This window comes from Dryobates pubescens, chromosome 13 (assembly GCF_014839835.1).
Source record: "Dryobates pubescens isolate bDryPub1 chromosome 13, bDryPub1.pri, whole genome shotgun sequence".
Taxonomy (NCBI): domain Eukaryota; kingdom Metazoa; phylum Chordata; class Aves; order Piciformes; family Picidae; genus Dryobates; species Dryobates pubescens.
Genome location: NC_071624.1, coordinates 17,025,555 through 17,045,305, shown reverse-complemented (window position 1 = coordinate 17,045,305; position 19,751 = coordinate 17,025,555). Strand labels below are relative to the sequence as shown.

Genomic DNA, 19,751 nt, shown 5'->3' with positions numbered 1-19,751 from the left:
AAAATTGGTTTCTTTCAGGGTTAGTGACTCAGTTGGGAAAATGCTTGAAAGCTGGATTTTAAGCACTTCATCAAGCACAGCAAAGAAATGGTAGAAAATTTTGCTCTCTGAAAATTGATGAAATGTAACAATATCAATTGAATTCTACTTCTTTTCCTCGCATCTAAGATACCTCACTGAAAGGAAAGCACAGCTATACTCTATTGAAACTAATCCTAAGAAAACAACAAAAAGTTGGTCTGAAAAAAATACTTCCTTACCATTGTGTTGCTCTCTGTGATGGACAAAACCTGGGTTTGTGTTTTCACACTCAACTCTCCAAAGCACTCATTGATGTTGCCATGCCAGTACAGTTCCCTGCCCGTGGCAGGGGGGGTTGGAACTAGACGATCCTTGTGGTCCCTTCCAACCCTGACGATTCTAGGATTCTGTGTTTCTCTCCAATTACAGAAAGTAGCTGCAAAAGAGCAGAGCCTGTGTTAGCTCAAGGCAACAGGTTGACCATTCTGAAACAGTAGTAGAAGCCTGTGAAAAAAAGAGAAAAAAGAAAAAAAAAAACCCAACAAAATGATCAGTGCATTCACCAGCTTTTAATACTTTGCCAATGATGTACAGTCTTGATTGTTCACGTTGCTGTGGTTGCATTACATGACACACAAAACTGTCCTCTACCTCACGTGAGATTTAACAGATATTTTATATGGTTTTAGTAAACAAGAGGCATCTATCTGGTCACTTAGTTTACAAATTTTGAATTCTATTTATTGAAACATGACATACTGTGCTCTTAGCTTATACCTCAATTGTATTTTGTGCTGTTATCCATTTTCATGCCTTGTAAATACCTGTATAGATTGTGGATTCAGAAACAAATAAAGAACTGTAATGTCCGATCGCTTCTCTCTGTAGTATCTTGGGACACTGACTTTTGAACTTGACTTTTTGGAAGGTGTTTAAGGATGGTCCTTTGCTGTCTACAACTACCTAAAAGGAGGTTGAAGCCAGGTGGGGGTTGGTCTCTTCTTCCAGGCAACCAGCACCAGAACAAGAGGACACAGTCTCAAGCTGCACCAGGGGAGGTTTAGGCTGGATGTTAGGAAGAAGTTCTTCATAGAAAGAGTGATTGGCCTTTGGAATGTGCTGCCCAGGGAGGTGGTGGAGTCACCATCTCTGCAGGTGTTTAGGAAAAGACTGGATGGGGTGCTTGGTGCCATGGTTTAGTTAATTAGATAGTGTTGGATGATAGGTTGGACTCAATCTCAAAGGTCTCTTCCAACCTGGTTTGGTCTGTTCTATTCCTATTCCTATTCTATTCTAGACAGTCTTCCTTGCTGTGATCACAGTAGGTTGAAAACTGATTACCCTGAAAAATGCCAGCACAAGTCCTGCTTGCAGGAGGTCCCCAGTTTTCTAATGATCATTGTTAGCAAAATCTTCAAGATCAACAGTCCTCCCTCACCTCCACTTTCTAAAGCTTTTATGGCTCTGAGAAGATACTGACAGTAAAATTTCTCTATCTTGAGATGAAGTTTGGTGTTTATATGTGTAAGTACAGCCACTTGAGTACTGGGTATGTTCTCTGGTGCAGAGCTTTTGTTTCTCCTTGACTGAGCAATGTTTGAATCATTCATACTTCTATATATATATATTTATATAATAGCTGGTAAGGAACAAGGTAAAAGTAACATACTGCCATCTAAAACTTGAGATTTATCAGAAGTTGAATTCAGAAGTTGTAGTTTCATTTGCTGATGGTAAATGTGCCTCACAGTGACTCTTAGGGGTCCTTAAGTTGTTGTAATGGTTGGACTTGCTCATCCCAGGGGTCTTTTCCAACCTGAATGATTCTGTGATTCTAAATTGTGTGAATACCTTGCTTAACATTTTTGTCCACCATCAGGGAGCTTAAATAACAGATAATTCAGAACAGAAGAGAAAGGAAGGAGGCAAAAAAGAGGGAGCTGTTTCTGTAAGATATATGAATGAGTCTTCCATTTAGGTTCCAATAGGCTGTATGCTGTCAGTCACTTCAAGCTAGGTCATAGTTTAAAACCAGAACTCATACTACAAATAATATTTAGGAGATTTTTCTAGGTGATTTTATTCATGCTTATGGTTTGGGGTTTTCTGACAGTTAAGCATGGTCACATACAAACACTTATTTTTTCTTCACCTCCAATCAGAGCAGAAATGCCTTGTCCTTGGTTTAAGGTACTGCCCATGCTTGTGTTTCAGATTACTGCAAACCCATTTGCCTGCATTTTACAGCTGCAGAGAGAGATGAGCAGCATGAACCAGGCTGAAGATGAAATTGGTAATATTTTGATGAGCCTAGCCTTTACTATGGAAGAAACTTAACAACTGGCTGTAACTCTTAAAGAGATAATCCTGTTTATTTCTGCACCCCTTGTTATATTTTCATACTGCTGTATTTCCAAGCAAGGGAGAGGCTGAAAACCCTGCAGAGAAAAACTTTAAGGTGAGTCATTTATGTGAGAAAAACCTTAGAGTGTTGATAGCTTGTAAGTGTGTGAGTATGACTGGTTGCAACACATGTCATTTGTCAGAGAAAATACTGCTGACCAAGGAAAAACTGCTGAGTGACAGGGTGAAAAGATGGCTTTTCAGGGTCTTTGCACCGTTGCTGAAATAAATGTGTGTGTAGCACTTGCTGTCAAAGTGGCAAATTTTAGGAATACTGCCCTGACTGAATCAGTTTATTTAGCATACAGCTGGGAAGTTGATACTGAATCACAGGATGCTAGGGGTTGGAAGGGACCTTGAAAGATCTTCCAGACCAATCTCCCTGACAGAGCAGGATCACCGAGAGTAGGTCACACAGGAACATATTCAGGTGGGTTTGAGTGTCTCCAGACATTGTTATTTTCTTCATCTTGTGGATCACTTGTAGCATGCTTGCTTATATTCATAGTTGATATTGGTGGTGTTATTTATTACACTGACAAAATAGTAAATGTTTCCTGTCCCTATCAACATTAATGAAACAATTCAAACTGTGCCCTTTGGGCATGGCATTGAGTAGTTCTGAATAGTTCTAGTTAGTGAAGTGTAAAATTTACTTCTTGCCTGGTGGGCTGCTGCACATTCTTTGGCAAGTACATCTGTGGAGGAAGATGTGGCAGCGTAAGAACCTTTTCTGTTTAAGGAAGCCATAACTGTAGAAGAGTGACTTACAGGAGGACGTGTCCACAACCTGCAAATTCAGTTTAAGAGGGACAGGGATGTGCTGGAGAGGGTCCAGGATGATGAGGGGACTGGAGCACTGCCTGATGAGGAGATGCTGAGGGACCTGGGGCTTTTAGTCTGGAGAAGAGAAGACTTAGAGGGGATTTAACAAATGTTTATAAATATCTGAGGGCTGGGGGTCAGGAGGGAGGGGACAGGCTCTTCTCACTTGCTCCCTGTGATAGGACAAGGAGCAATGGATGTAAGCTACAGCACAGGAGTTTCCACCTCCACACAAGGGGGAACTTCTTTACTGTAAGGGTCACAGAGCACTGGAACAGGCTCCCCAGAGAATCTCCTCTTTAGACTTTCAAGGCCCATCTAGATGCATTCCTTTGTGACCAGAGCTAGATTGTATGGTCCTGCTCTGGCAGGGGGATTGGACTTGATGCATCTCTTTGGGTCCCTTCCAACCCCTGACATCCTGTGATCCTGTGATCCCACAGCATTTTAAAAAGTCTTTTATTTGTGCATTAGGATGCATCTGCTCTGTCACCATGTGAAATGCTTCTGATCTCAGCTTTGGGATGAAGTGGTGTCCTGGGCTGAGCTAGAACACAGCTAGTTCTGTTCAGTGATTTTACTTTTCAGTTCAGTCTCCTCTAAGCAACTGCACTTTCTGAAATGAACAGCATGTTTTTGCAGATAGTGTCTGATTCTAGCAGTGATAACACTCGATTCTTCTAGTTTGCACCAAGGATTGGGGTGCAGACCAAGGGCACTGCTGAACCTTCTTTACCACAGAGTTAAAGGTCACACCTGTGGGGAGGAGAAAATGGGGCAGGGTGACCCTAAACTGCCCAACAAGGAGTTCCTCTCCATATGCCTCATGCTCAGTATAAAGCTGAGGGATCACAAAGGTCAATCTCTCCAAGGGCTATCATCCAAGGAAGAGTCTGACAGTTCTGCCTTCATTCAATCCTGATCCATGAGTTCCTGAATCTGGTTCCCATCTGCTGCTGAGTCCAGTCTGGGACTTGCCAGGTGCCTGCCCATGGCATCAGTGGTGATGGTGATGCAATTGCCCACAAGGAGTTGGGTCCAGCATTGGGTTTGTATACATATGTGTGTATTTCATATTATTCATAGAAACATAGAATTGTTTTAGTTGGAAAAGACCTCTAAGATCATTGTGTCCAACTGGCCATTGAACCATGTCCCAGAGTGCCATGTCTACATTTTTTTCAACACTTCCAGGGAGGTTCATTAAGGCTGGTTTGGTTTTCTTTTCTAACCCATCAGTCTCTCTCCCTTAGTCCTTTTCTCTTCCCTTTTGGCAAGGGAGAGCCTTTGTCACTCATTTAGTGGCCAGTCCAGCCTAAACCCTTGCCAAATAGGATATCAAGATGTAAAATTGTCTGGAATTTTGAAGTACATGTAAGTATGTTAGGTATCTAATTATTAGCATGATTTAGAGTGTGCTCATTTGTCAGCTCGTCTCCCTCCAAGTTCAGGAGGTGATGCTTGATTTGTCCAGCACACTTGTGTGGTCCAAAAGGTGGAACACCACTGGTGTCACTTGAGAGATGACAAATTTACCCCCTGAATAACAAATAAGCAGGAATGTTTGGGGGGAAATGATTAAATCCATCTAGAACTAGACCTTAGACAACATGAAAATGGCAGCTGGACGGCAGCAACATCTTGCTCCTCCTGAAGTGGATGCAGTAGAAGAACAAGCTGCAGAGAAAGGTGGAATCACATGGGGATGGCATCATGGCTTCACAACTATACCATAAACCAGGCACAGGAAAGAAATGGAGTAACCAACAATATAAAACAAAGGTGAAAGCAGCAATTCAGGTTTTAGTTATTACAGAAACTCCTCCTCAAAGATAATTTTGAACTATTTATGTAGTAACTCCAGTGTTCAGAGGAAGCTTTGGCAAAAACAACTGTGACCTCATGTCCTTGAATTTTGACTGTGAGGAGCATGTGACAAAGCTTGGGATGGTCTTGTTCATGTTTTTCACTTTATTTGCAAGAATGGGAAAAATACCATTGGGTGAAGAGCAGGATCTATTTCATTCCGTGCACTTTAACCCTGGAGTGTTGCTTTTAGCACTCCTTTCTCACTGATAGCTCTGGGAATGAATCAAGTTCATTGTTCTGACATTTTCTTGCCTGGCTTTTCCCTTCCCCGTGCAATGCAGACTGCTCTCCAGCAGTGGTCTCTCCAGCCATGTCTTATCTGCCTGGATCCAAACCTTCCCTTTGCAAAACCAGAAGCACTGGAGGATGCACCGCGGGGAAACTTCACTTAGGGATGTATTGGCAGCTTATATGTGTGTGTTAGTGAAAATACAAAAGTAAAGTTGGGAAAATACCCTGCCTGCCTGATTCCTGATGCAGAATGGGCTGTGGGATTTCTCTTCTTTTGACGTTTTGAAGTGAGCTGTTCCTTGTTCTATCAAGTAGACTAAAATTTACACACACACACACACCCCCCAGAGTCTGAGCAAAAAGCTGCTCATTTCAGTTTCAGCATTCAAAAGTAGAAATAAGGTGCTGCTAAACATATTTAGGATTCTGTGTCAGTTAATACTTCTGCAAACCCAGGCACAAGCAGAGAATGCAGGGATGGATCTCTTCAGTTTTTGCAGCTACTGAAATCACCAGGAAAGACCCAAGATAAGACTGATTTTGTCCTTTTGCTGCAGCCGTGCTGATGGCTTTGATGAGATGATGAACTCCACCTTTTAACTCAGTCCACCACATTTCTTGCCCTGTCTTTCCAAGAAGGGGAGCTAGTGTGGATCATTCACCTTCAGCTTGAAAACACTGCCTTAAGTTTTCTTCCTTGATGCTAACTTTCGAGCAGCCAGGCTGTTTGCATTTGAATAAAGCAGCGTGGTTTGTTTTTCAGGCACGGGTTGGTATAATTCTGTCTCCTCCTTTCCACACCCTCCTTCCCTTCTTACTCTCTGGATGAACTGGCAGAAGTTGGGGCTCCCCGCTTGCTCCTCCCATGCTTTATGGGGCTGGAGGCAGCTCTAACCCCTCCCAGGGAGGGAGCTGGGCAGAGGCAGTTCAGTGCCTGCAGCTGTGCCTGAGCAGGGACCTCATCCCACCAAACCTCTGTCCCTCCTGCTCGCAGCTTGCAGCAGGTCCCAGCTGCAGGGAGGTCACCGGCAGGCTCTGCTGAGTGGAAGCTCTCCTGCCCAGCTCACCTCACCAAGAGATCGACATGGTGGCCACCTGCCTGCACCTGGCTGGATTTGTCTGCAGTTTTATAGGGTGGATTGGGGTGGTAGTGGCAACGGCCACCAATGACTGGGTGGTGACCTGTGGCTACACCATTACCACCTGCAGGAAAATGGATGAGCTGGGATCCAAAGGGCTGTGGGCAGACTGCGTCATGGCAACAGGTCTCTATCACTGCAAGCCCCTCGTGGACATCCTCATCCTGCCAGGTATGTGTGCCCCATCCCACCTGGAGGTGAGGAGTGAAACCTTGCCCTGAGTGGGGTGGATCCTGCTCAGGAGGAATTGGTGTCAAGGTTCCTTCAACTTTATCTGTGTGGGAGGTGGTTCTTTAAATATGCTAAGGAATATGGATGGTTAAGATCATCCTAGGATGATTCTCATTAAATTGTACCTGGTTTTAATCATACCCAGGTACCACGTGTTGTCTGTTGAAGTGTTTAATCACTGTTGCCCTTGGGAAATGTTCGCTGCTCCTTTCACATCTTGTATCTAGATTGCACTGCAAAGTTTCTCTGCACCTTGAGGTGTAGCAGAGGACTCTAAGATGTAGCAGAGACTTTGGAGTCTTGCTTTGAGGGGAGGATGATCTATTACAAACGTTAAGGTTCTCTTCCTTAAAATGACTTTAACGAATCTTTTAGCATCTATTATTAACGCTGCTGTGGCTTTTAGTCTCTTGGAAGATCATCATTAGTCTTGCTGCTCTTGTGCTTCCCACATGTTTGAAGGCAAGACAGAAGTTTCACATGGCCAAAAGAGGTTCAGGCTAGATGTTAGGGAAAAGTTCTATACAGAAAGAGTGATTGCCCATTGGAATGGGCTACCTGGGGAGGTGGTGGAGTCACCATCATTGGAGGTGTTCAGGAGGAGACTTGATGGGGTGCTTGGTGCCATGGGTTAGTTGCTTAGGTGGTGTTGGATTGGTTGATGGGTTGGACGCGATGATCTTGAAGGTCTCTTCCAACCTGGTTTATTCTATGTATGTATTCTATTTATGTCATTACCTTTCCCTTGTCGTGATATTTTCTAATTATATAGTAATTTTCATCTAGCTTACTGCAAAGCAAATACCAAGTGAGGTGGTCTTATCAGTATTGATACATCCTTGGAGTTAATTAAACCTGCCCAGGTCCTGTCTGGTCTTGTCCCTTTAAGTTTAGTTAATGATTTTACCTGTTGCAATCCTTGGTAGCTCTGTGATGCTTCTTTGTTCTGCTGTGTTTTAGGCTGCACCTCCTCTAGCATGCCAGAGATGCCTTTTCCAAAGCTGACAGGGTAGAAACAACCATTCCTTGTAGTTTTCTTTCACGTTTCCTTATCTACTTATTTGAACTTTTATGACAACAATTTCATAAGGGATCAGAAAGCTTATTCCTGAATTTCTCTCAGTTGCAGAGCCTACTCTGTATCAGGCAGTGCTGATCAATACTGAATCTCTCAGACTAGCTCATTTGCTCCCTTTCCCTGTGTGTTTTTACTTTTATTTCAGTACATTTACCTTCCTTATTGCTACAATTGTTCAATACAATCCAGCACAGAAGACAGAGATAAGGCTTGCCCTGAAGAAACATTATTGAATGAAGTGTAATGAATAGCTAGATAGGTCTTGCAGCAGCAGCCAGCAATTCTCTCTAGCAGAAACAAATCACAAAACAAGATGCTTTTGCTTGTAACATATTTGATACCCACAGCTTTCCATGTGAGGGAAATGTATCCCGGTGTGTCCAATAGCTGAAGTGTATTTGGAGTCTTGTATTGCCTTAGTCTACTCTTTAAAACAATTGTGTTTGTATTCTCATTTAATCAGGAACCATGCTGGGCACTGCCATCTCCTTTGTTCAGGGTCTCCTTTTTGTCCTGAACTCCTCAGGAAACTTTCTGTTGTTTGTTAAGTTTCCTCTTGAAAAAAGCCAAGCAAATATTCAACATACACACAGTCTGCATTTCCAGGGACAGTACAATCCTCATTGCTGGTCTCTCACCTGTATGTCAGCAGGACTTCCTTGAGGTTCCTGTCTGCTGGCATTGTCTGAGGTGTCACGAAACTGCATCTGCAGCTTCATTTAGTTACTAAGAGGGAAAGAGAGCCAGCATGGTCACTGAGACCATCTCAAGAGCTGGTGGGGGCTCACCAGGCACTGGAGCAAAACTGACTCTTACTCTTTTTATTTTGCATCAATAATTATATATAATTTTATATATATACTGCATAAAAATCAATTATATAGACATACTGTATTTTATATATATGTATAGTACATTATTATACATAGACTCTCACAGGATGGTAAAAATGTGCCATCCCTGCCCAGTACACCCACAGTCCCCCTCCCCTGCTGTTCCTTGCTGCCTTGTGTCAGGCTGCTGCTGCTCAGGGACAGACAGGAGAAGGGTGGTAACTGGTGAAATGCCAGCAGATCCTGTGATGTCCACGGGGACCCAAAGGAATAATGTAGTCCCTAGTTATGGCAACTTAAGCAGCCCTTCAAAGTGAACTCGTTTCTTCTGCCTAAGGAAGAGTTGTGCCAGTGGTCAGCTCAAGCCAGAGGTCTCCTCTGAAACTCCACTGGACTCCAGAGGTCCAGGATTGGGATGTGGCTGGGTTTGTTGAGCACCCCTCTTTCTCCCAGGTCCAACAGTCTTCAGCTCCTCAGGGCAGCTGGTAGTAGTATCTCATGGACCTTCATGTCTCAGTAGTGGGTCTTCAACTATTCGTTCCTCCTCTGGATGGCTGTGGGCTGCTTCTGCTCACAGCAAGCTGCTCTTTAAGACTGTAAATTCTTGTTATTTAATCAAAGTTTCTCTGGGAAAATATTTAGGAAACCTCCTTCCTAGCTGTTCCTCCTACCTTCCTGTCCCATGTTTTCCAGCTCCATGGTTTCACACTGTTTTGATGGGAAGAGCTCATGTTTTCCAGGCAGTGCTATTTGTTTGGAAAATTTTGATCCTGCACATGTACATTATAGAATGTTAGGACATAGAAAGGATCAGTAGAGAGCATTGAGTCCAACCCCTCTGCCAAAGCAGGATCAGCTAGGGCAGTCCACAGAGGAACACACCCGGGCAAGTTCATGCACCACTCATGTTCCACCATCCTATGCATGGTGAAGATTCAATGTTTACACAAAGGACTGAACCTCCATGCAAGTGTTGGGAGTTAATCAAACAGGAGCCTTTGTCCAAAGGTGGTCTTCTTGTGTGCCAAGTAATCAAAGCCCTCTTTCCTTGCCTGGTCAATAGGGTATGTCCAAGCGTGTCGAGCGTTGATGATCGCCGCCTCTGTCCTGGGTCTTCCTGCGATCTTCCTGCTGATAACTGTCCTGCCCTGCATCCGGATGGGCCACGAGCCTGGAGCTGCCAAGTACAGGAGATCCCAGCTGGGAGGGATCCTCATCATTCTTCTGGGTAAGGCACTTGCTGTGTGTGGAGAGCTGGAGGTCTTCCTCATTCACAGTGGTGTGGTGCAAGCTGGTTGATTATGTTCACCTGAAGCACGCTTGTCCAGGCTGGGCTGACCCTGAAGCTCTCCAGCAAAGCTGCAAATTGTCAAGAGAACAAAAGGCATAATCAGGAGTGGGAGGACAAAGACAGGAGGCAGAGAGAGAAGCAGGCTGAAGAGGGGATGGCTGCAAAACCCTAGCCTGGAGAAAAAGAGGCTGAGGGGAAAACTCACTCTCTACAGCTACCTGAAAGAGGTTGGGTCGAGGTGGAGATCAGTTTCTTTCCCCAAGTAACAAGCAATAGGATGAGAGGAAATGACTTCAAGTTGCATCAGGGAAGATTTAGGTTGGGCCTTAGGAAAAAAATTTTCACTGAAAGGGTTTCCAAGCCCTGGAACAGGCTGCCCTGGGAACTGGTGGAGTCCTCATGCCTAGGGGTGTTTAAAAGACGTGTAAAAGTGGTGGTGAAGGACACGGTTTAGTCATGGCCTCAGTGCTGGGTTAACAGTTGAACTTAATGATCTTAAACATCTCTTCCACCCAAAGTTATTCTATTACTCTGCTGTGCATTTTCCTGTGGAGTCCTCAGGCACAACCACCACCTGTGTCTGCAGGAGGGCAGCTGCCACAGGCACTGGTTTTGCAGGTTCACCATGCAAGTGATGCTGTTCTTGGAAAAGGGGCTAAACTTCCAAGCTGCTTACAGGCCCTGAACACCCTCCAAATTCTCCCTGAGCATTGCAGATGCAGCCAGGACAAAGTAAGCTGAGATGTGGGAAGGGGAGACCACCACTGAATGGGTGCTGATCCCGTGGGAACAGCAGGAGAGAGAGCAAGGAGGTGGCATGGACCTGGGAAGAGGGCTGGCATGTCCCTTGTGCCTCCCAACCCCCTCTGGCTAGCTTTGCCCTTGGCCTCTAAGTTCCCTTGGGAATTTCTTCCCGTTCTCAGTGCCTGGGAGGAGATTGTTTTGAGCAGCACAGACTGTGGAGCTCATTGTCCCCAATGCAACACCTGCATGTTCTTCAGCCTCGTCATCTCAGCAACAGGCTGCAGTGCCTTGTTTTTACCCCTCTGTGTGGCAGAGGAGGAGGGGTGAGAGAAAGTGGCCTCTTTGTGTGGCTCTGCTGGTTGCTGGCAGCCCGCACTGACATCATGCCCATCTTCTTTCTTCTTCTTCTCCTTAGTTTTTTTTTCAAGTGGGCACTGGATATAGCTGTGTGCTTGGAGGGGCTGTCCTTTGGGCACTCCGTCCTTGCAAGTGGTCCCTGTTCCAGTGCCTTGGTGAGAAGCAGTTAGTACCAGTCAGTAGATCCAAAATCTAGGAGACTGAGACCAAAGGGTCCTTTCAATGTCTGTGAGACTTAAGAGCCACAACTGAAAGTCCTAAACCCACCTTTACAGGGCCTGCTTAGGCCATCCTGATCATGAACTGCCTCGTTACAGAGCTGTTGAAATCATCCCTGCTCTGAAACCTGGAGTCTGCATTTGGATTGGCAAAGTGAAAGAAAAAGCGTTTTCTTCTGCCTGTGAACGAGAATTTACTGCTGGAGGAGTCTGCTCTGCCAGATTTCCCTTGCCTGGGAGGGGGGAGGTACAGCAGAACTGGCAATCAATCGTGGATTTTTGATTCCAGTCAGGAGAACCAGGCTGTAGATAAACCCCTTTGGCATGGCTGCAGACCCACGTCTGCAAGGCAAGAGAATTGTCCTTAAATCTGCTTTGCTGAAGGGCAACAGGATTACAGGACCAGTAGATGCAGAGCTAACAAACTGCAGTGACAGTGCTGGAGAACGCTGCATCAGAATCAGTGAAATCCTGCATCTGAAAGCATTGCAGCAGGGCTTGGGGTCTGGTGTGCCGCTCTCCTAACCAGGGCTTGCTGCTGTGTGACACCAGGGAGGAGAACAGACATGAGAGGGTGGAAGAGAGGAGCTGTGATTCTCTGCAAGCCACACTTCTCTCTGCTTCAGAGCATGGTTTCCCCACTAAGTAGATTCTGTGAGGAAAGGAAATGTGTATTTACACAGACATTGTCAGCCAGATGCTCTTTGGGTCAGATTTGAACTTCTTATTTATCCCTGTGAGTTTTGAAGTATCTGCAAGTGAAGTGGTTTGCTCACACTGGTGATGTCCTGAACAATCTGGGCTGGGAACAGCAGCCTGGTCACAGTGTTTTAGTCACAATTACAGTAATGTTTTAGTCACGATTACAATAAAGCTCTTTTTGTCAGCTCACAAATGAGGACTAAATAAGCTCCTTTTGCTCTTAAGTTGTTTCTTTTAAAACAAAACAAAAAACAAATCATCACACATTTATTTTTGCAACATTCAAATGTTTTCAGGCTGATCAGCAAGACAGCCCCTTTGAAAGAAGAATAATGGTCAGAGCTTGGGACTTTGACATTATTTAAGCTGATGAGTGATCTGTTATTTGCAAAATGAAGTGTTACCATTCCAGAGCATTTCATAAGTGTGAATCAAGCCTGAAAAGTCATAATTCTGACTTCAAATGTGTTATATTCTAGCAGTAATATGGCCTAGACTGCTCTTATTTAACTTCTGGTCACCAAACTCTGATTTGTGGCTTTTCTCAACCACACAGGCTCCAGCTTTCCCCTCTAAGTGGAGGCCAACTCCCAGAGCTCTGCTTAAAAGAAAGCAACCCCCAAATGCTCGCTAAGAGAGCAGAAATAGAGAGCAGAGATGTGATCAGGGGAGCTGGCCTCATGGCAAACCTTGCATGTTGCTTGGGGAAGGGATGGCAGTTTGTCACTGAAATTATTTAGATTGGAAAACAGGGGTTGAAGCACAGCCCCTGTGTGGAACCCAAAAGGAAAAAAAAAAAAAAAGAGAAGAAAAGGTTGAAAACCTGCCAGGAAAACAATGGACTCTGATATTCCATTGATTTTTCTGTCTGCTGATAATAGCAGGCTGCAGAGTGCAACCTGTGTGCACACCCTCCCATCCTGCCTGCTGATGGATTTATGTCTTTGTTTGATCCCATCTGTCCCAGAGAACTGATTTATTGCCCAAAACAACCATCAGCAGAGGTTTGCTCTGAGCCAGAATGAAAACATTTCATACTCTGGTGTTGATGGAAAAACCCTGGCCCATCCTGTGCTGTTGATGCTAATACAGGGGACCCCTTGCTGGTAACCACGTGGGCATTTTCCAAATGGAGGTGAGGGACCCAGGGCACTGGAAACTCAGCTGAGGAATATGGTAGTTATTGGGCATTACTGCTGCAGAATGCCTGTGTTAGCTGTTGTATACTAAATAAAGGGTATCAGTGAAGTTTTTCTGGACACTGCATGAGATTTACCCATAAAACCATAAATATATGGATCCAAGCTAGAGGAGGGGAGATTTAGATTAGACATCAAGTAGAAGTTCTTCACCGTAAGGGTGGTGAGACACTGGAGCAGGTTGCCCAGGGAGGTGGTGGAAGCCCTTTCCCTGGATGTTCTAAGGCCAGGCTTTATGTGGTTCTGGGCAATCTGATCTTGTGGAGGGTGTCCCTGTCCATGGCAGGGGTTTTGGAACTGGATGGTCCTTGAGGTCCCTTTGGACCCTGGCAATTCTATGATTCTGTGACATCAAGATAAAAAGATTGCCTCAAACACAGAAAAAAGTAATCGTGGATATCTATTATTTCAACCAAAGGCTTTCAAAGAGAAGTCTGTGAGCTAGCAACTCAGAATAGTTAAATTTAGCTGTGAAAGAAAGCTTTCTGCAGAGAGATTTTAACTTATTGTTAAGGAATTTGGCAGGGACTCAGTGTCCCTTGAGTCAGAGTCATTCTCCATCTCCCCCACCGCCCCAAGCACCTTCTGTCCTTCTTGTCTGTGTTTGCTTCCATCCCATTACATTCTGCCTGCAATGCAGAAGATAGAATAGTGCAGAATTAAGTTCTGCCTGTGATGAGTTTCAGCTCAACGGAGTGAGCTGCTGCCAGTCTGTAGTCAAAAAGGACTTGGAAATGCTGGGAGCCTGGGATGTGTCCCTGTGGAATTACAGTGATCTGATGGAGCAAGGACAACTGGCACTGAACATTTCTGAGGTGACTTTTGCAGGACTGCCCGCTCTAGTTGCAACAAGCAAGCAAGCTTTCCAGTAGGTGGGTGCCCCCAAACATGCCTCTTTTTCCAGCTGATATAGTTGGGCTAGTAGAAAATATTCCTTTTTTTGTTCAGTTTTTTTACTTTGCTGCTAGACTGTGTGGATGACAGCAGCTCTGCTGTCTGAAGGCATTCAGAATGTGTTGTGATGCTATGTAAGCATCAGAGCCTGGAAGCCCTGCCACAGGAAGAAAGCCTGAGAGAACTGGGTTTGCTCAGCCTTGAGAAGAAAAGGCTTAGGAGATATTTTATTGCCATGTACCAGTGCATAGGGGGTGGCTACCAGGAGGATGCAGACTCCTTTTTTTACAAGGAGTCACATGGAAAAGACCAGGAGCAATGAGTGTGAGTTAATGCTGGGGAGATTCTGATTGAATTTGAGAAGAAAGTTTTTAACCATGAGGAGAGTTAGACATTGGAATCATCTTCCAGGGGAAGCAGTGGATTCCCCTACTTTGCACAGTATTAAAACTCAGCTTGACAGGGTGCTAGGCCATCTCATTTCAATTCTACTATTACCTAGAAAGCTTGGACCAGATGATCCTTGAGGGCCCTTCCAACCTGACATTTTATGATATTTAGGGAGAGGCAAAGAGTCTCTCAGCACAAAAGAGAAGGGCTTCTAATTTCTGTTCAAAGAGTTCCTCCCTGAAGGCAGCTATTTTAGAACTTCAAACTTGCCCTAAAATGCCTTTTCCAATCCCTTTGGGTTTCTTGGCAAATGAAGATTTCCTCAGTCTTTCCCTGTGATACAGCGAGATCAAAATATGAATCCATCAAGAAATATTACAATTGCAGATTGCCTTGTTCACATCTTCTGGGAGGGTTTACAGCCCAGCTTAATCTATGCAGAGTGACAAAATCCAGGCCTGTCTCAGGGCGTTCCTCTTGCTGAGCAACGGGGTCACTGGTGGCTGACAGCAGCTGGTGGCCTCTGAAGACAGAGAGGTCAAACTAACCCATGCAAAGCCCTTGGCTTGTGCTTCACAGCTCTCTAGCATTGTCAGCATTAAAATAAGGTGGTTTTACATGTAGTTGAGCCACACACACAAGCGATGCCATTGTGTCAGCATCCCTGAGAGCTCCTCTCACCCCAGTGCAAGTGTTTTCTTCACTTGTGGGGGGAGGGCCTGGGTAGATAAGGGTCTTACAGTCTATGGACATAAAAATATATATATATATTTACTGCTGACAGAAAAAGAAAAGATGATTGTGTCTTTTTGGACAACAAAGAAGCTTTTTTTCCCCAGAGCCCATTAGAATGCTTTGTGGATTCCCAACTGATACATTTTTGTTTTAAGGCGTTCGAGGCTCGTGAGCTGTTTGCAGGACTCATCCCCACGCAGGAGAAATTGCTGTTCTCTCCTCCCTGCCTTCTCCAACAAGTCCTCCCAAAACCACAGGGTCCTTGCTTTGAGGAGGCCCAGAATTATTGCTGGCTTTATTAGCAGCTTTCAAATGTTCTTCTCTTTTCCATAAGAAAATATTTTCTCTCACAATAACTGCAGCTATTGGGGATAGGTTTTCTGCTGCACCGGCCAGGAGCTGTGGTTTGTTCTCTACTTTAACTAAACAATTTTATTTTTAATCTCACTCCCTTTTTCCCCCCCCCCTTCCTCTTGCAACCTTAACTTCTTGACACTGCCTCCAGATACCTTTTAACACGGTCGGTGGAAATCTGTAACGCTGCCACGGTGCTGTTATTGTTTTGCTCTGATTCTCTGATAGCCACAAGGATGGAGCCCTGCACAGCTTGTCCTGGAGGCAAGTAAATATTGACAGATTAATTCTTCTCAGATGTACAAACCATAAAGGAGTATTGTTTTAGGACATGCTCCTAGGAGGTGATTAACACCATCAACTCCTGTTGCCCTCAGTGCATGTGGGGACTTCGCAGGATGGAGGTAGGACCCTGAGCTGAGGGTAGTGAGTATGACCTTGTGTGGCACAAGGGGAATGTTTTTGCTCCCTACTTGAAGCAAACCATGTATGTGTGTGCGTGCAGCACACTGAAACACTGAGGTCCTTGCATGGCTACCTGCAAAGTGCTGAATTTGAACCTGCTTGGCTGTCCTGAGGGTACCTCCTTCATGTGTCACCTGCCCAGCAGTCTTCCCAGCAACACTGTGGCAGCCTTATTGCCTTTTGTGTGGGGGGGAATATGGAATTTCAAGCAAGATTTGATGTCTGCAGTAATTTTTTGACCTGCTGTAGACTCTAGATAGAATACTATTTTCTCTTCAAGGTCAGGTTGGACAGGGCTCTGAGGAACCTGGTGTCCCTGCTGACTGCAAGGAGGTTGGGCTAGATAACCTCTAAATATCCTTTCCAGCCCCAACTGTTCTATGATTCTGCAGGCCTTTCCCATGCCATTTCTCTTTAATTCAGTAGGTTTCTGGGGAGCCTCGCTGCATTTATCCACATCACTTGGTACAGAGAAATCTTCTCTAGGCAAGTGGGATCTACTTTCCAGAGGTGTGAGACCTTTCCCTTTCCACAAACACTCCCAACAGTGAAGTACTGCTGCTTATTTTGTCCCTGCCCATTTTCTGCTTGTGTTTTATAAACTCTGCTCTGTCTTGCTAAGTGCTGGGATGTTTAATTAATGTTTATGTGACCATTCAGTAGAGCAACTGCAGTGGTGCTGATGCATCTGAGCTAATCCAAAAATTGTGGTTTAAACCAGCTGCCTCTGGGCCACTGATTTTACTGTCTCACCAATGCTTACAGCTTTCATGGTCTTGATTCCTATCTACTCTATCCTAATCCTACAGGTCTCCAGAGCATTAGTTTCAGTGATGACTTTCATTCTTCCTTCTTAAGGATGTCTCCAGGGGACAAATCTATTTCCTTTGTAATAAATAGATCAATATATTTGTTATAAATATATATATATATATACACATATGTCAAATAGCAGCTGGTTTTACTTCTTGCTTGATGCCTGAGAGGGATGGCTGTTCTCTCTTGATCTCTCTCCCCTTTGAGGCTCTTCCTGCTTGAAGATGTCTTGGACTAAGTCCTTATGCTCATGCTCCTGGGTCCCACTGTGGGACTGCAAGGCAGGAGGCATGAGCTTCCCTTGTGTCCCTTGTTCTACAGAGCCTTCCCTTGCCTTCAGTGTGCTTTGTGTCCCTGTGATGGGGTTTCCTGCTGGAGTTATCTTTGCTTTCCGTCTCTCCCCAGCCATGTGTGGTGTCGTTGCGACCATCTGGTTTCCCGTGTGCGCCCACCGTGAGACCACCATCATGAGCTTCGGCTACTCCCTGTACACAGGCTGGATTGGCTCTGCCCTCTGCCTCTTCGGTGGCTGTGTCATCGTCTGCTGCTCAGGAGATGCCCAGACATTCGGTGAAAACCGTTTCTACTACGCCTCGGGGTCCAGCTCCCCTACCCACGCAAAGAGCGCTCACGTGTAAGCGTGCTGGGGATGTCCCACGGCTGCCGTCCGATGCTTTGGCTGGTGTGGGTTTGCGTGCCCTGGGTTTGCTTCTACTGACACACAGGCTGCTGTCAGGCTCCCAGGGGAAGATTAGAAAAGCAGCACAAATGTCTGGTAGTTTGAAGCGTTATTCTCCCCATCTGTTCCCCCCCTTCTCTAGAAAGAAAGCTGTAACCAGCCCTACCTCTTGGTCCTCCCCATTTTGTCCTCGTGGTCAGGAGGACTCAGAAGGTTTGGGCTTGTCGTGTGGGTTTTAGGGTTTTGAATTTCATTTTCTAGCTCCCCTGATGATAAGGAGAGTTTAAAGCAATAAAACAGAAACGACAGAGACACTTTCCCGTTGTTAGGACGACTCTGGCAGCTTCTCCCACCATGTCACTATTTGCTTTCCCCTGCTCAAGGTCACTGCTTTGGCACGGTTTGGGCGAGAGGGTAGGAGGAAGGCTGCCTGCTTCAACCGGGCAAATGTTTCTCTTTGGGAACAAGAGCAGGGGATTTTTGTTTCTGCCTTTCTCTGTAAATACTTTTGTATGAAGTTTGGTCAGTTTAGTAACAGTATTTCTCCCACCCTCCCCCCCCCCCCCCCAGTCATCAGTATGAAGGAAACAGAACCCAAAGGTCCTAATCACGCAGTAGATAACAGTGCCTTTTGATATTGTTATCCATGACTCTGGGGGCTCTAATCCCCACGCCCTGCTTTGGTTTGGTTTCTTTTCTTCTCTTTCTTCTTCTTCTTTTATTTTTGTTTCTTTGTACAGATCAGTTACTAAAAAAAAATGTATCTTTTACAATTATTATTTTTTTAAAACTCCTTGCTTTCTTCTTCTCAGTTTGTGTTCTGTCTTGTGTCATTAAAGCAGCACACTTTAACATGCAGTATAATGTACCTGTTACAACACAATTCTGGTGAGTACTGATGATGCCTTTGTACTTTCAGTGAAATACTGTCCAATAAATAACAGAGTACCTGCAACCACTGCTGCCTTCTCTTCCTTCCTTCCTGTGTGTTTCCATGGCTGCCTTTTCCATGACAAGGATTTCCTAATGGTTTTGAAGATACTTTCTTTTTATATAGCAGGATGAGATTTTCTGCTCTGCTGTGGAGCCTAAGTGGCCTTTTTGTTTTATTGGGGGAAATTTAAAATATGAGTAATCTAATAATCATAGAATTGTTTGGGTTGGGAAAAGGCTTCTAAGATTGAGTCCAGCCATCAACCTAAGACCACCATGGTCATGGTTTAATATCATGGTACTGCCCACTGTCTCACCCATCCATTCTTGTGATGTTCCTGAGAGCAGCTTGCACTAGTGGTACCAATTTGGGGTACTCTTCACATCAAGGAGACTTAGAAACACACTTAAACGGTGGAGATACAACCCCAGTACTGCTTGGGCATGCTGAAGTTGAGAAGTCATGTTGCTGGAAGTGCTTTCAACTGAAATAAGAGCCTGATCTGGGGTCATCGCTCTGATTAAAACCATGTAAGATCAAGAGCTAACTCTGTCCTTACCAGAGGCTGTAGCAATTTAATTATGTTGATACAAAATCCCATCTGTTCCCAGAGATGTTAACTCAGTTCAAATAAGTTGTGTAAGCCAGGCTTCAGGAGCAGGGAAAGGGGAATAGCTGCTGTTCAGGCATGGATGAGGGGAGGTGTTGCTTGTGGGGATTGAGCAAGCAGACAAAAGGACCAAGCAAACTGCTTGGGTTGATGGCAGAGTTTGAAAACATGGCTGCTAGTCAAGTCTTGATGGATTAGGGACTGTCCTTTCATCTTGGTCTACTTCAGGTGGAGAATTCAAACCGGGCAAGGGGAGCATCCTCTGTGCGGGAAGCTGAGGCTAGAGCATTTCAAAGGAGTCAAGAGGAGCAGGGGCCGTGCTCCACAACGACCCTTTGCCTGCACGGACAAGCAGCCCTGGCATCTGCCTTTAACACCGAGCAGCCTTGAAGGCGTTTCTGTTGGGTGGGCTCCGCATCGCTGCCGTGCTGCACAATGCAGCCGAGGCGGGCAGCGGCGCGGGGCCGGCGGCAGGACACTTGTGGCCATTACATCACAGGCAGGGCACAGGCAGTTGTTGTACGCCCTGGAGAGGCGCGATAAGTGCTGCCATTGATGTGCGGGTGCCACGGGCGAAGGGGTGGCGCAGAGACGTGCCAGCTTGTGCAGGCTGCCCGGGGATTGTGGATTGTGCGGTGCCTCTGCCGCTTAACCCCGGGACTGACGGCGGCGTGGGAGACCCCGAAGCCGAAAGCTGCTGGAACGCTGCCCTGCAAACCGCCCTGCAGCAAAC

At 45.4% G+C, this 19,751-nt stretch overlaps 1 protein-coding gene across 1 annotated transcript; it reads left to right on the top strand.

The window, feature by feature from the left end:
- Positions 1-6,187: 6,187 nt before the first annotated feature.
- CLDN11 (claudin 11) lies at positions 6,188-18,420 on the top strand. The gene is made up of 3 exons (XM_054166956.1): positions 6,188-6,659; positions 9,694-9,858; positions 17,201-18,420. Exons 1-3 carry the CDS (start codon positions 6,434-6,436, stop codon positions 17,431-17,433), a joined length of 624 nt encoding a protein of 207 aa, XP_054022931.1. The 5' UTR covers positions 6,188-6,433; the 3' UTR covers positions 17,434-18,420.
- The last annotated feature ends 1,331 nt before the right edge of the window (positions 18,421-19,751 follow it).

Excerpts from the sequence above, each read along its gene's own strand:
- CLDN11 (XM_054166956.1), top strand. The coding sequence starts at position 6,434 with ATGGTGGCCACCTGCCTGCACCTGGCTGGATTTGTCTGCAGTTTTATA. Across the intron at positions 6,660-9,693 it reads GGACATCCTCATCCTGCCAG|GGTATGTCCAAGCGTGTCGA; the intron begins GTATGTGTGCCC and ends CCTGGTCAATAG. Across the intron at positions 9,859-17,200 it reads GATCCTCATCATTCTTCTGG|CCATGTGTGGTGTCGTTGCG; the intron begins GTAAGGCACTTG and ends GTCTCTCCCCAG.